Below are 15,916 nucleotides of genomic sequence, written 5' to 3'. Positions count from 1 at the left end.
CTGCTAGTGAATTTTGCTATTAATGCGCATGCGCGATATAAACCACCACCAAGTATCCCCAAAATCCAAGTCCAGTTGCTTTTGACTGAAATTGCTTTGAGGATAACGATGACCTGGACAAATGAGAACATTCACAGGCCCACCACCAATAATATAATACAATTATTATTATTATTATTATTATTATTATTATTATAATACTGAAATTATTATTAATGGGAGGAGGCCTAAGGGAAGACCCAGGACCAGGTGGAGAGATTATATCTCCACACTGACCTGGGAACGCCTCAGGATCCCCCAGTTAGAGCTGGTTAATGTGGCCCGGGAAAGGGGAGTTTGGTGTCCCCTGCTAAAGCTGCTGCCCCCGCGACCCGACCCCGGATAAGAGGCTGAAGGTGAGATGAGATATTATTATTAATTCTAATAACATAATAATAATAATAATAATAATAATAGCTCTTGTTTTAGTCAATAATCGTGTGCTATATAATGTTGTGTAACTAATAATACAAATGTTGTAACATATTTTTACATGCACTGTGCATATTGTTAATTATGTTGACGCTTACAGCTGCTTTTCTATATTTGTAATGTTTTTTTTTATCACATATTACAGTATAATCAGGTGAACTATACAGTAAATACGTTTACATTTATAAGACACAGCTCATGCAGTAACGTCTGTAGAAAGAATTTGCTAGTTTGGATCAATATATAGACCCCAAATAGCATCATGTTAGAAAATTACTTTTGAATTGAAAGTGACTTGAAATTGGAAATAAAGCGCGTGCTTGAGCCTGGAAATAGTCACAAAAGTATAATCAAAAACGATTTTTTTTTTTTTAAAGCAGAAGAAATACATTTCCCATGAGCACAACAGAGGAAATGCGTCACCGTCGTTTTCATAAGGCATGCTGGGTAAATGCCCTCTCTCTTTCCGGCTGGTACGCCATCATGTAAGCGAGTATTTCTATGCTTTTGTACAAAACGTAATCCATTAAAATCAACCTTAATATACTTTCATCTGTCTGTTTGGCTTAGAACGTTGTGCTGAGACTTAATAATCATCCAATACACCAGGGTTATTTGTTTTCTAACCGTGTTAAAAACTCTGATCTTAGCCTTGTTTTAATGCTGTCTGATGCAGTCGGAGCTGGCAGCCATTGACACTGCCGGCCACAGCACAGAGCTAACGTGTTGTTACCATGCTGTTTGGAAAAGTGTTTAAAGTTACCTTTGCGTCTTTGCGCTTAAATTTGTTTAAAAACAACAAATATGTATGTATTTGTCTTTAGCATCACGCTAAAGCGGCTATGAGAAGCTACGCGTCCGACGTTAGCATGGTAGCTGTGTTGCTAGCAAGCTTTCTAACAAGCATGGACTTATTTATTATTAAAACTCACCGTATTCTTAAATATATCGGACACCTGTGTTGCCATTACATACTTTATATATGAATGAATGGGGTTGTAGAAGTCACTGAGACAATGAAATCACGGGTGTTTGTAAACTTAGCTTAATACAATGGAATCTCTACTCAAGTGTACAGTCTCAGTGGTCTTGAACCATGTGCCAGTGTTAATTCAGTCAAAGATTTTAAATTAAATGCTCCTGGCTAGCTCATTTACTTTTTAATCTGAACTATTTAGCAGCTAGTAGAAATATTGTCTTGCAGGCTCACATGGCACATGCCTGAAACATTTTCAAACTTGATTTCTGTAGATGTTGCTCAGCTTGACATGTTATATTTTGAGCTGCAGATGCTGGCTGCATGTTGTCCTATATTCTTCCTGTATTGTGGATTTAGAAAATGCATCATAATTCATTTTAGACACCAACACACTGACATCCAATGTTTAAACTTACAACAATGTTTTTCTCCAGTTAAGTCAACATGGGAGCATATAGGTATATGCAGGAGCTATGGCGCAAGAAGCAGTCAGATGTGATGCGCTTCCTTCTCCGCGTCCGCTGCTGGCAGTACCGTCAGCTGTCCAACCTCCACCGCGCTCCTAGACCCACCAGACCTGACAAGGCCCGTAGACTGGGCTACAAGGCCAAGCAGGGTGAGTGCTGCTGAGCCAAGAGTTTGTTCTCCTGCCGGGTGATCTGCCATCATCTACACCTGCCTTGCTAACCGTGTCTTTGTTCTGCTCAAACAGGCTACGTAGTGTACCGTGTCCGCGTGCGCCGCGGAGGCCGTAAACGCCCTGTTCCCAAGGGTGCAACCTATGGCAAGCCAGTGCACCATGGCGTCAACCAGATCAAGTTTGCCCGCAGTCTGCAGTCCACCGCTGAGGTATGTTCCTCTTTATTAAATAGCCAGTGGCTTTAACACCAGGAGAAACTGAGTTGTGCTTTTGCTGGTTGGGTGATGCTTCAGATGAAGTTTAGACACAGTGTGTACTGCATCCGAAAAGAATTAGTTTTCCTTACCCATTCAGTCGAGACGGGTGACATCACTATAAACACTACGTGTTGGCACTTGGTTTACATTTGGGACATTTCTACAATTGTCTAGGATAGTATGAGTGAATTTCTATTGCTGCTGATTGAACATATTCTAATGGTGGCTTTATCACAACACTTAACGGTGTTGGAAGTGTCCTGGAAGCTCAGTTACAGCATAGTCCTCTTCACTGTCCATCTGTATGCCCGCGCTCCTCCAAATCTATATAATTTCATCTTTACCTGATTTTAAATGCACCCTGTAATGCTCCTAAACATAAACTGTCTGGATAATAATTTATTCAAGGTCACTGGCTGACTGGCTCACTACTTGTGGCACTGATGCTGACATTTTCACCACAGTTCACACCCAAAAAGGAATTGTTTGATGTTTGTTTTTTTAGACGTTTTGACATGTCACTGTAGGAGAAGCACAGGTGTGAATGATAAATGAAGGATGGCTGAGTTCCATTTAGTTGGTACAGTTGCAGGGTCCTGGTAGTGTGCATGCTGGCTCACAGACAGGAATTAGCGGGGCATGAAAAGGTTAAGCCTGATTTGAATCCAATACACATGAGCAGATATCTCCTCCATGAAATCTGGTGTTCATACTCAGTCTCTGAAAATGGGACTAACAGTGGCCTGGGGTGAGTCCCACAAGACTATTCAGTTTGGTGCTGGTGCACAGGACGGGAAAGGCCATGGCTGTATAAAGAGGCAATCAGTGCGTTTACATGAAGTTTAAATAACACCCTCCTAATTTTTTTTTTACTGGAAATTTAAATTTGCTCTTTACATAACTAAAGAAAACGTATATATTCCACTAATATTCCCATTAATGTGCAGCCGTCCATAAAAGGTTTTTTCCGTGGTGGATTAAAAAGGTCACTGTTGCGTTGTTTGCGCTAATCCAAAAACCTGATGATGTCCAATTCTTTCCTAACGTTTGAAAGTAGGTTTGTGTGTTATTACGACTACAAATATCAGCTTTGCTTTTAGGCACGCTTCTACCATAGCCTTCTAAATGGTTTGTATACAACAGTCATAGCAACACACGTAAATAGCAAGAGGCAGTAAACCGTTGCAAACTGCAGTAAAAACATGAATGGAAAAGTGCTGTATACATGTCCATGTCATACATTAAGCACTTTTATCAAATGTGATCCCAGAGCAGCAGGGTGGTAAAGATGAGCATGTTGTCTCCCGTTTACTGTCGGCACTTTGAAAGGATTTCTGACTGTTGAAGATGACATTTCCTGCTGCCACTGGGAGCCGCCATAGCCCTGTTGTTTTAGTTAGATTGTGTAGGTTTGCGTCATAATTACACAGGTTTGATTCTGACTGGCCATTCATTCAATCTGTCTTCATTTCCCAGGAGCGTGCTGGCCGTCACTGTGGAGGCCTGCGTGTGCTGAGCTCCTACTGGGTGGGCGAGGACTCCACCTATAAGTTCTTTGAGGTGATTCTGGTCGACATCTTCCACAAGGCCATCAGACGCAACCCAGACACCCAATGGATCACAAAGGCTGTGCACAAGCACAGAGAGATGCGTGGCCTGACATCTGCAGGAAAGAAGAGCCGCGGCCTGGGCAAGGGCCACAAGTTCCACCTGACCATCGGAGGCTCCCGCCGTGCAGCCTGGAAGAGGCGCAACACCCTGCAGCTGCACCGTTATCGTTAGAGCAGGCCTGTACATTCAAACAAATAAACATCCTTTTTATGGTGACGAGCCCGTCTGCTGCCTGCTTCATTCAGCTCATACCATCAGGGTGCATGCAGTTCAGGAAATGAATTTTACTCTTTCTACAGCCTTTGGTAATAAATATATAACAGGGTTTTATTCAAAGTCTTGAAAGTTCATGTTTAAATAAAAAAAATATATATATATATATATATTTGAAATGAAACAATAGTCAGATGTGATGATTAAGAATTGGAGAATGGACAGTTTTGGTTTAGCTACCTTAAAAGAACAGCTGCTGTAATGTAGGAGCTGAGCATCCTAAACAAATGAGTGTACATTATTTTAAATGCCCCACCTGCAATTTAGAGTGAAAGTCATCTGGCCACAGTCAGGTCCTGACGCTTGATTTCACTGAGAAACAGGAATTACTTCATGGCCAAATCTCCACTGAGAGAGAGTGTGTGTGTGTGTGTTTGCAGGGCCTGTAAGAACAATGGTGTAGTGAATGAATGACATGTTTGTTCCCCACTGGAGGCGTGTACAGAATGTTGCACTTTCAGCTGATGAGAACGTAATGAACTAGCAGCAGAGTGAGATGTTAACAGTAGTGGAAAGTAACTACAGCACGTAATGACTGCAACTTTAGATAACTGTTCCATTCAATCTGAGGTAAACCCGGTTTCTACTCGGTACAAATATTTGTGTCACAGCTTCAGTTAGGTTACACATTTAGATCAATGATTAGACATATTTGATGTGCCATAGATTAAGTTAGCCAGCAGTGTATGTATAACACGTAAAAGGATCCTCACCTTTACCAGCTGCATTTTTCAAGTGATAAAGACATTACTGCATCACTAATATCATTTACATGAATCTGAGGTGGGATACTTTAACATGCTACTTGTACACTTTTGACTGAGTACGATTGTGTATGCAGGACTAATTGTAACAGTACTTTTACAATGCTGCTACTGCCTGAAATACAAGATAAATCCAAATATATCAAATACAACTTTAAACATATTTTACTTACGATTCAAAATATATAATGTTAGAATGCCAGCACATGATCAAAAAAACTATTTGGTAAATGTATTCTCCTAAGATAAACGCTTGAGCCGTACTGAAACCAGCAAAAATGTTGTGTTTTTACTTCATTTCTGTCAGTCAGCGGGGCCACAGATGGACTAAATGGTTGACACGTGCTGTTGGTCACACTGAAGTGAGAAAGAAAGGCTCTGCTACTGTTTCTATGAATCAAATGTTTTAAAAAGTCTCTGGTGGCAGCATTACACTTAATAATGGGACTCAGCTGTGTTACTGTCCCAGGGTAAACTGTACCTGATCTCATGTGTGTTCTCTTCAGAATCAGAAACACTTTAAAAAGGGCTTTTGTTTCAAACTCCAGCTACACAAACACCATATTCAACAACAGAAATATTAAACAGTATATATAATGGATATAACTATATATATAGAATAAAACTCTTCTGATTATCACTGTTTTGTTGCCAAGGAAATTGTCTGCAGTCAAGAGGGTTTAGTGCTGATGGACCACAGCCTCCTTCCAGAGGAGTGATCCAACAGATAGTATCCAATTCTATTCAATTCAATTTTATTTACAGTGCCAAATCATAACAAAAGTTATCTCAGGACACTTTACAGTGTAGGTAAAGACTACACTCTATGACTTATTTATGATTTACATAGACCCAACAATTCCCCCGTAGAGTACGGTGGCAACGAAAACCTTCCCTACTACAGACAGGAACGTGGGACAGACCCAGCTCTGTGGAGGACGGACATCTGTCTGCACCGGTTGGGGAGGAAGAAAAGGAGAGAGAAAGAGAGAAAAGACGGACAGATGGACAAAGAGAAACAGACAGACAGATGGACAGACATGCGAGCAACCACAGAAGTAACAGTAACTATAATAATATCTATAGTAATGTGAATATGACTTATATGTTAAGGCAGTTAAGACAGCAGAATAGTCCAGGGTCCATGGTTGGAGGGGTGGGCCCAAGGATGTCCTGGTCCCGTCAGGGTCCTGGAGACAGGTTGCAGCTGATCTCACTTTGAGCAGAGCAGCTGATAACAGCAGTGGCCGTAGAGTAGGTCTGGCACCGAACCCCTAACTGCTCGGGGCGCCGGTCACTGGCAGCCCCCTCGCTCTGACATCTCTCCATTAGTTGCATGTACATAGGTCCTGTTTGTGCATGTGTGTGTATTTCAGGCCTGTGTGTGTGTAAAATTAATAACAATAATAGAATGAAAAAATCGAATTTCCTGTTGCGGGACTAATAAAGGAATTCTTCTTCTTCTTCTTCTTCTTCTTCTGGAAAACATGCTGTACCATATATATGCTGTTTTATTGTGTTGATTCATCATGTTTAGTTGTGTGTTGTTTTGGTTTTGAATGTGAAACGTGTGTGTTTATGCTGCTGTCTTGGCCAGGACTCCCTTGGAAAACTGGAATATTCCTGGTTAAATAAAGGGTAATGAAAAAATGAAATATTGTTATGGAGATATTCAATAAGCTCCAGTATATTGGGATAGAATATTTTGACCATATGGCCCTGTCCTCCTGTAGCGTACCATGCGATGGCAGTAAACAGGTAAACAAACAACATTTTGTGAATCAATACTTCATGTACACAATCTGAAACCGAGTGGTGACTCGCCTACGGGAGTGACGGGGCACCAATTGTAGATGAAATGCATATTCACTACTGTCCAGTTTGTGACTTGATCTAAGTGAGTCTCACTGTTACTCACACAGCGGCAGCACACGTGCAGGGCCCCCCTCCCTCCCTAAACGCAGATGAACACGGATGTCGCATATTGCAAAGCCTGACAGTTACTGTGAGGCTTTGCTTGCATCTCTGGAAGTGTGTCTGTCTGTCTCTCTCTGTCCATCTGTGTGTCTTTTCTCTCTTTCTCTCTCCTTTTCTTCCTCCCCAACCGGTGCAGACAGATGTCCGTCCTCCACAGAGCTGGGTCTGTCTGACGTTCCTGTCTGTTAAAGGGAAGGTTTTCAACGCCACCGTACTCTACAGAGGAATTGTTGGGTCTATGTTTATCATAAATAAGTCATAGAGTGTGGTCTTTACCTACTCTGTAAAGTGTCCTGAGATAACTTTGGTTATGATTCGACACTATAAATAAAATTGAATTGAATTGAATGCTGCATGCATTGTTTCGCGAGGCCAGCAAATGATCAGGGTGTTTTCACATAGAGTCCTCTTTAAAGGAACCAAACAGTCCTCTTTAAGTGGACCAACCGATAGGGACTCAATATTGAATCTGACATCATTTTGGACCAGCATTAGCCTATTACCAACGGTAAAAGAGATCAAAGACAGGAGATGCTCACAAATGCCACTCTGGCAATGATAATCCTGTAAGTTCATATTTATACAATGAATTATTATGTATTTTTATTACATGTTGAAATACACAACCATAGGAAATGTATGTTTATACTGTATATGTATGACATCCACCACTGGTTTCTATTGTTGTTATTGATTTATTTCCCACTGCTGTGGGCCAATTCACTGCTGTGACGGTGACACCTGTAGACTGGAAGAGCTGCCATGACAACACTCATGTTATGGATTCACAGTGTACAGAAAATCATAATCCATCCATCCATCTTCCACCTCTTGTCCCTATGAGGGTCACGGGCTGGAGCCAATCCCAGCTGACATCAGGCGTGAGGCGGGGTACACACCCTAGATAGGAAGCCAGTCTATCACAGGGCACATAGAGACAAACAGAGACAGACAACCATTCACACTCACATTCACACCTACAGGCAATTAGAGTCATCAATGAACCTAACACCTGCACGTCTTTGTAATGTGGGAGGAAGCTGGAGAACCAGGAGAAAACCCACGCAGACACGGGGAGAACATGCAAACGCCACACATTAGAACCAGAGACCTCTTGCTGTGAGGCGACAGTGCTCACGACCACACACCACCGTGCTGCCCAGAGTACAGAAAATGAACATTGATAGCCCAGGTCTTACATCTGCACCAGAGCCATATTTTAAAACCATCTGATCTCACCTCCAGGAGTTCTCCTAAATAACACTAAAAGTTCCTGAGAGTGTCCACTTAAAATCTATTCACAAAGCTGCTGACACCAACTTTTACCAAGGAATTGGCAGGGTTCACCCCGGGCTATGGATGATGTCATGTTTCACCAAACTGTGATTGGTTGCTTTAGATCTCTGTCAGTGAATTCTTGATCGAAATACTGTACCCATTATTATGTACCCAGGTAGGAGTTAGGACAGGCTGTTCTCAGGCAGACGTAACAGATATTATTATGGCATTATAACACATGAGTGACGCAGCTATTTCTCTTCTAACTATACTTAGAACTGCACTGCCGAGGTGCTGCTGAGCAAGGCACCGAACCCCCAACTGCTCGGGGCGCTGATCCATTGGCAGCCCCCTCGCTCTAACATCTCTCCATTAATTGCATGTATATAGGTCCTGTTTGTGCATATTGCGGGATAAATAAAGGAATTCTTCTTCTTCTTCTTCTTCTTCTTAATCAGTCCGGCACTTGTACATTTCAGCTCATTTCCACTGTAGGGCGTAGCTCTAAAAACACATACCGGCTTCTTCTTCTTTGCTTTTATCAATCCTTTATTATATTCTAGCAGGTTATATTTCTATATACAAATAGAAATCAACCAGTGGCGTGCTGGGACGAGCATGTTGAGTGTTACGGCCAGGTCAGACTACCTGCATAAGCAGCGCGCGTGTTGCTGAATCTGTTGGTTTTGGGTTTGTGGCACCCACCTTGACAGCAATTGAGACCATAAACTCATTAGGACAATGTTTACTGAGGATATAAATCAAGTGAGAAGTTTAGGCTCATTTTCTCATTGACTTCACCCCTGCTGGAGATTAGAAAGAATGCAGCTTCAGGGCAGTTCCACATTGGCTCCCCTTTTTAGAAGCAGAAGCTACGTCCACTTCTTTTATACAGTCCATGGCCCTGATACACCAAGGTGAATTCAACACACGTGTCTCTTCATCCTTTAAGTTGCACTTGAATGAACCACAAAGATGACAGACTGGCCAACATGCACCTGTGTTCTATATATCGGGCTCCTGGAGCCTGCATTTTACATTGTGTGACTCCAGGTGAGGTGTGGCAGGAAATCTGCTGGATTCTGCCACAAAATAGTAAGATCGGTCACACACTACATACACTGATTTCACTCACTCATCTTCAACCGCTTATCCAGGGTCGGGTCGCGGGGGCAGCAGCTCTAGCAGGGGACCCCAAACTTCCCTTTCCCAGGCCACGCTCTAACTGGGGGATCCCGAGGCCAATGCCATCTAGACCTGGGTCTTCCCCGAGGCCTCCTCCCAGCTGGACGTTCCTGGAACAACTCCCTAAGGAGGCGCCCAGGGGGCATCCTTACTAGATGCCCGAACCACCTCAACTGGCTCCTTTCAACGCAAAGGAGAAGCGGCTCTACTCCGAGTTCCTCATGGATGGCTGAACTTCTCCCCCTCTCTCTAAGGGAGACTCCAGCCCCCCTCCTGAGAAAACCCATTTCGGTCGCTTGTACCCGCGACCTCGTTCTTTCGGTCCTGACCCAGCTTTCATGACCATAGGTGACGGTAGGAAGGAAGATGTACCGGTAGATCGAGAGCTTTGCCTTCCTCAGCTCTCTTTTCGTCGGTGCGGTGCGGTAGAGCGACTGCAACACCACCCCCGCTGCTCCGATTCTCCGGCCAAACTCACGCTCCATCGTCCCCTCACTCGTGAACAAGATCCTGAGGTACTTGAACTCCTTCACTTGGGGTAAGGACTCATTACCTACCTGAAGTACGCAATTCACCGGTTTCCTGCTGAGAGCCATGGCCTCAGAGTAAGTGATACTGATTTCGCGCTCCTCTATATAGAACATAATCTTAGTACATCAGTGCAGCAACATATAGCCGACTATCAGTACTTTCTTTCAACGTGTTTATTTATTCTGTCAAAATAAGACACTAACCTCGTCCGTAGCACCGTAATCATTAAATTAATGGCCATAATCAGTGGTTATCAGTCTCATAGTTATGGGTCAGAAGATTCCTGCTACATCTCCCAGCAGCTCCAGAAGACTGTTATCATCCGTTCACATGATAACGGTCGCTGTTAAAACCCTTTGGCGTCACTTTTTAATTGTCTGGGTCACATTATGAATGCCAACAAAACAGATGTTACTTGTTAGGTTCAGGCCACAAAAATACCCGGTTAGGTTCAGGCAATGGACTGCATGGTTTGGATTCAAATACTAAAGAACCATAGGAAGAAAGTTTACTTAAAAAGCCGTCGTCTCACACACACTCCACTCCACACTCCAACTCGTGTGAAAGTTCAGTGTGTGTTTGACTCCACCACCACGCCAACCTGTTGGTTCTGTATTATTTCCTATGGTGATACATCATCACACGGCCATGTGGATAAGCCCTTTACAGCTATGTTGATTATTGATCCAGTTTACAATTGTAGCTCAGTCCATAGGTGACTCTGCTGGGAACCGGAGGGTTGCTGGTTCAAGTCCCTGTGTGGACCATGAATGGAGTGTGGTCTGGTGGCTGGAGAGGTGCCTATTCATCTCCTGGGCACTGCCGAGATGCTGTTGAGCAAGGCACCGAACCCCCAACTGCTCGGGGCACTGATCCATTGGTAGCCCCCTCGCTCTGACATCTCTCCATTAACTGCATGTATATAGGTCCTGTTTGTGCATGTGTGTATTTCAGGCCTGTGTGTGTGTAACCTGAATAATAATAATAATGTCAGAGTGAAAAAATTGAATTTCCCTTGCGGGATAGATAAAAGGAATTCTTAACAGCCTTCTGAGGCAACTAGCAGGTAGAGTACCTCATATATGACCTCAATCTAATGTAGTGATAACAACTGATCACACCCATTCAATCATCTGACAACGGCCAAATTGTCTGACCTAAGTTTATGCATACCGTATTTAACTTTGGGCTGCGCGTAATGTGTTAAGTTGGCAAAAAAAAAGTTTGCTTCACTGGAAGTGTCAGTACAGTTTTATTTTGTCTTTTTTGTGTGCATTTCCTGCCTGGGATTGGCGCAGCAGTGGCGAATGCAACCGCCCTTGCCTGAGAGTTGTGGCTGCAGCCAAACGCCTCTCAATATTATCGGCAGATAACGGCCAATCAAAGAGATTTTGGTATCTGTGTATGTTTTACAATCTGTGCCAGTTTTAAATTCATATAAATGCTTAACTCAATACACTGTGTACACATTAAACTCTTCAATCCCTGTGTGTAATACACTGTATGTATAATATTGTTAAATATTCTTTAATGGTGTTATCTGCAGTCTTATCGGTGCAAAATCCACATAAGAGGGTCTATTTTTTCTACGCAGATATTCACTGTACAGACCTGCAAACTCACAAGATGTGAAAAAAGGTGACGTTTGGAAATGTAAACATTTTGAAGTTCTTGTGCTTGAGTGAATCCATTTTTTGCTACCTAATATTTCTACTGCACTACATTTCAGAGGAAATGTTTGACTTTTTACTCTACTACATTTATCTGGAAACGAGTTACTTTACAGATTCAGATTATTAACACAATGTTATCAACAAATAAAATAAGATATATTGTTATAGAATAAGATACACGGCAGTCTATAATAAAAATAGTTCCACCTTTATCAACTGCAACATTAGATATGTACAGTACAAGTTAGAATTTTTACTTGAACTATACACTCATCTTTTAGAATCCAATATTATATTATTCTGAAACAGGCACTTCTGCATAATCAGTACATTTACTCTCAGTAATTGAAGTACCTTTTGAGGCTTGTACTTTTGTACTTTTACTTAAGTCACATTTTGACTTGATTTGACTGATTTAGGGCGCACCCCCACTGTCCGTCCGTACCGTGCCCCGTGCCCCGTGCTTTAGGGTCCTTGTCCCCCCCTCCAGGCCCGTTTGTACTCACACTACCTGGGCCTCGGCAAATGCTTCTTGCTGCCTTTACGTCATCACGCCGTAACACGTCACACGCATTGATGACGTCATTGCGATGCGTCGCTTTGTAGACCTCAGTTTTTGTGCGTCTTGTCGACTGTTTTTGTATATTTTCATCGACCAAATCTGCAGTAAACACTCCACCTCCGCATCACACCAACGTGAACCTTTCACCGCCATTGATTTAAATGTCCGCGCATGGTCCCTCCTTCTTTTTCTATGTCCCAACAGGCGCACAGGAAATGACATCAGAACCGCTGTAGGCCTGATGCTCGTGCTCGTACATGTGCAAACCTGCTTTACAAAAGCCCACCTCTCCCAAACAGTCCGTTGGCAGCAAGCTGGACGGTAAGCGTGCCGCAGCTAGGCGCGGTATGGTTGCACTCACACTGGTCACACGAACTAGACTTTAGCCGTGAAAGCTGTTTGGGCACGGTACGGATGGACAGTGTGAGTGCGACCTTACATGGGGGTGCTGTGGCTCGGCTCCACATGAGACTTACTCTATTACTGAAGCAAAAGCTGATTGCATGAGACATGAGACATGGGCGCGGTCAATCTCATACGCAAATATTAAACACTAAAGCAGGGGTGGGCAATTCCGGTCCTGGAGAGCCACTGTCCTGCATGTTTCAGGTTTCTCCCTACCCTAACACACCTGAGTCTAACAATGATCAAACTGTGACAAGCATCAGCTGCTTGATAACGAACAAATCATTAGACTCAGGTGTGTTGGAGCAGAGAGAAACCCAAAACATGCAGGACAGTGGCCCTCCAAGAGCAAAATTGCCCACCCCTGCACTAAAGAAACAATTCTTCACTACCTTTACATATCAAAATTGAATATGACAGACAACATTGATCATGTTCACACGCAATCATAGTTAACAAGGGAACTCATTAAACCACACCGTTGGGTCTCGTTTTATTACGTGTTCGCTATTTCTCTAGTTACTCACGATAGTTACGGACATTAAGATCAGCTAACAAAACGGATGCCGGGGGAGTTAGCTTTAACTCGGCAAAAGTATTCTGATTCAATCTTAACCAACGTTAGCCGACATGCTAACAAGCTAACATACACACTCCAACCTTTTCAAACAAGTTGGGGGAAATGTGATGGGGTAACCTTAGGAAAAATGTATCACGACACACTTAACATGACTCGACTTGATTTGTCAAGTTAAAATTACCGTAGCAGGTTAAGTTAGTTAAACAGCATATTACATCGATGGTAGATACGGTCACCTCAGAATGGTAGTACCGTAAAAGACTGGAGACGTCACATCAAGGGTGTTTTATTGAGAAGACGATCACGACAAGGACTGAGACCAGAGAAGTCTCACTCCAGTCTGTGGGAAATAAACATTAGCCTGCGTCTGGTTCCTATGAAAAACGTTGATTGGATTGTGCTGCTCATTTCAACTCCCCGGGGGAAAAAAAATACTCTTCGGATCTACAAGATTCACACGAATGACATTTTGATTCAAAACGGAAAATTCTGCCAAAAAGCGAAGTCACTATCAGTATTAGCCTCAAAAGTCCCATATCAGTCCCTACAGATATAAATAGCTTTGAGAATCAAGATAGAGAAAAAGGGAAGGATTTTGCACATCACAAACAAAATGACCATCATTCATGAATATTCCTTTGCGCTGCAATTTCCCAGCTTGGGATCAATCAAGTATTTCTATCCTATTCTATTCTATTCTATATTTTCAATTGTGTGTGTTGTTACTATTTGTAGTTGCAGTGTCTTTATGCCCTCTTGCTGTCCTTCGGGAGGAAGGGATCATTAACGTGTTAGTGTATCTTACTTCATGTTACCTGCTACAGAATCAATTCACTGGGTCACAGTGACAACAAACACTAGCCCTTAAATAGAGTATCCCTGACCTACAGAGTGAGGGGGTCAACTGAGAACACGGAAGGGTGGAGTGAGAACCGCGGTCATCTCTCACGTTACTCCCTCTCTATTGTGTCTCGATATATCAGTCTGCAGGGCAGCAGTAACCCCTGACCTGCTCTGTAAAACACCCAAAAAAAGAAAATTGGAGAATGGGATGCTACAGCGTGGGACTGCTTACTCCTAAAAGGTTTCATTGTTGTAACTGAGGAAACATTAGCTGCGGCTGGGAGTGCCTGGGGAAATGTCTGATGCTCCATCTTTGTGTGGAGAGTCGGCCGCCTCCTGCCTGCCTTTGGGAGATGGAGAGGAGGAAAGCTCTTCCGTGTCACGTTAACCCACTAAGAATTCAGCGTGGGGGAGGACGGCTCCAAAGCCTTCTGACATAAAGCCTCAGAACACGATCCACTAGTCTGGTGTGTATCTTATTCGAACAGTATCCGTCAGCCGCCACATACCAGTGTGTTTGCAGACACAGATACTAGCCGGTGAACGTGAAGCATTTAGCAGCTAAAACAGCGGGTTTTCTCAGGAGGTGGTGGAGACCAACAACGGAGCAAAAGGAGAGAGTGTTGTCGTCTTTACTTAGGAGTATTGATCAATACTTGCGTGATGAAAATCAATACTTAAGTTTCCGTTTCTCTTCTCTTCGTTCAGCACACATATCCTGTCACACCATAGTGGTTGTCCACTGCTCCACTCACTTCGCTCATGCTCACTTTATACCAAAAGTCTGCAGTGTCGCACACCCCTACTATTCTGCAAGGGCACCATTGCGTCCAGATTATAGGACTTTGTTTGTTCAGAGAAATAGCAGAGAAATTAATTTTCACTGGTCATTTGCCTGTTGCAGTTTGTGTTGACATTAAAGGCCTTTTGCACACCAAGTCTGTAGTTTTCGTTCGAAATTGTTGCAGGTTTAAAAATAAATATGACCTCATGTTGTGTCAATCAAGTTTACACGCCGACATTAAAGTTTTCGGCACAGGTTTGTTTTCTTGTGTTTTTCAGATGTGTCAAAAGCTGTCTGACCACTCAGATCCACGGGATGTGACAACGACATTCAACAGGTCATAGTTGTATTAGAGTGGATGAGGATGATGAGGAGGGGGATGAAATAGACACCACCCACACACACACCCACCCACACACACACACACACACAGACTGCTGTGCAGATGTGCAAATTAATTTTTTTCAGATGACGGATTCGAAAAAAATTAAAAATACGAACTCAATGTGCAAATGCCTTATTATAAAACTATTAAAATATAACTCAAGCTAGCTGGAAATGCATGCACGACAGACAGTATAGGAGTGAACTGACTGGGAACTCTTTCTGTTAGTTCCTTGCATTTTATCTCCTTTTTTGTTTTGCCTCTATTTATATTGGTTTGCTGCAGTTTGGTCAGCTTGATTTGTTCCTCTGCTAGGAGTATCTGTGCTTCTGCTCTTTCAGTTTCTCGTTTGAGAAGTGATTGATAGGCATCATCATCATTATTATTTGGCAAAGGACGCTTCAAGCCTCTTTTCTTAGCTCCTATGACTGCTGAAGAACCAGACCAACCTCTGGTTCTGTCAGAATGAGAGGCTGACTGGACGTGTAGTAAGGGATGCCATTGTTAGACATTATTTTTATCTGTGATGATTGTTTGTTTGAAATTAATATACAGTGATGACAGAAAAATTGAATATTATTTTTGTTTGTTATTGAAATCTGGGGGATTGTTTCATTGTTTTCACAAGATCATTTTTATTTTATTTTATTTTGACTTTACTTTACTGAAAGGCTTATTTGGTAGCCTATGTCTACTTTATTTACTTTATCACTTTAAA

At 42.7% G+C, this 15,916-nt stretch overlaps 1 protein-coding gene across 1 annotated transcript; it reads left to right on the top strand.

Moving 5' to 3' along the window:
- Nucleotides 1–907: 907 nt before the first annotated feature.
- rpl15 (ribosomal protein L15) lies at nt 908–4,174 on the top strand. The gene is made up of 4 exons (XM_083925334.1): nt 908–956; nt 1,885–2,066; nt 2,163–2,299; nt 3,824–4,174. The coding sequence occupies exons 2-4, from the start codon at nt 1,895–1,897 to the stop codon at nt 4,127–4,129; spliced, it is 615 nt and encodes a 204-aa protein (XP_083781460.1). The 5' UTR covers nt 908–956; nt 1,885–1,894; the 3' UTR covers nt 4,130–4,174.
- Nucleotides 4,175–15,916: the final 11,742 nt, after the last annotated feature.

This window comes from Echiichthys vipera (assembly GCF_963691815.1).
Source record: "Echiichthys vipera genome assembly, chromosome: 13".
NCBI classification, from domain to species: Eukaryota; Metazoa; Chordata; class Actinopteri; order Perciformes; family Trachinidae; genus Echiichthys; species Echiichthys vipera.
This window is presented reverse-complemented; position numbering and strand designations above follow the sequence as displayed.

Coding starts and splice junctions, on each gene's coding strand:
- rpl15 (XM_083925334.1), top strand. CDS start 1,895: ATGGGAGCATATAGGTATATGCAGGAGCTATGGCGCAAGAAGCAGTCA. Junction 2,067..2,162: donor GGGCTACAAGGCCAAGCAGG/GTGAGTGCTGCT, acceptor CTGCTCAAACAG/GCTACGTAGTGTACCGTGTC. Junction 2,300..3,823: donor GTCTGCAGTCCACCGCTGAG/GTATGTTCCTCT, acceptor TTCATTTCCCAG/GAGCGTGCTGGCCGTCACTG.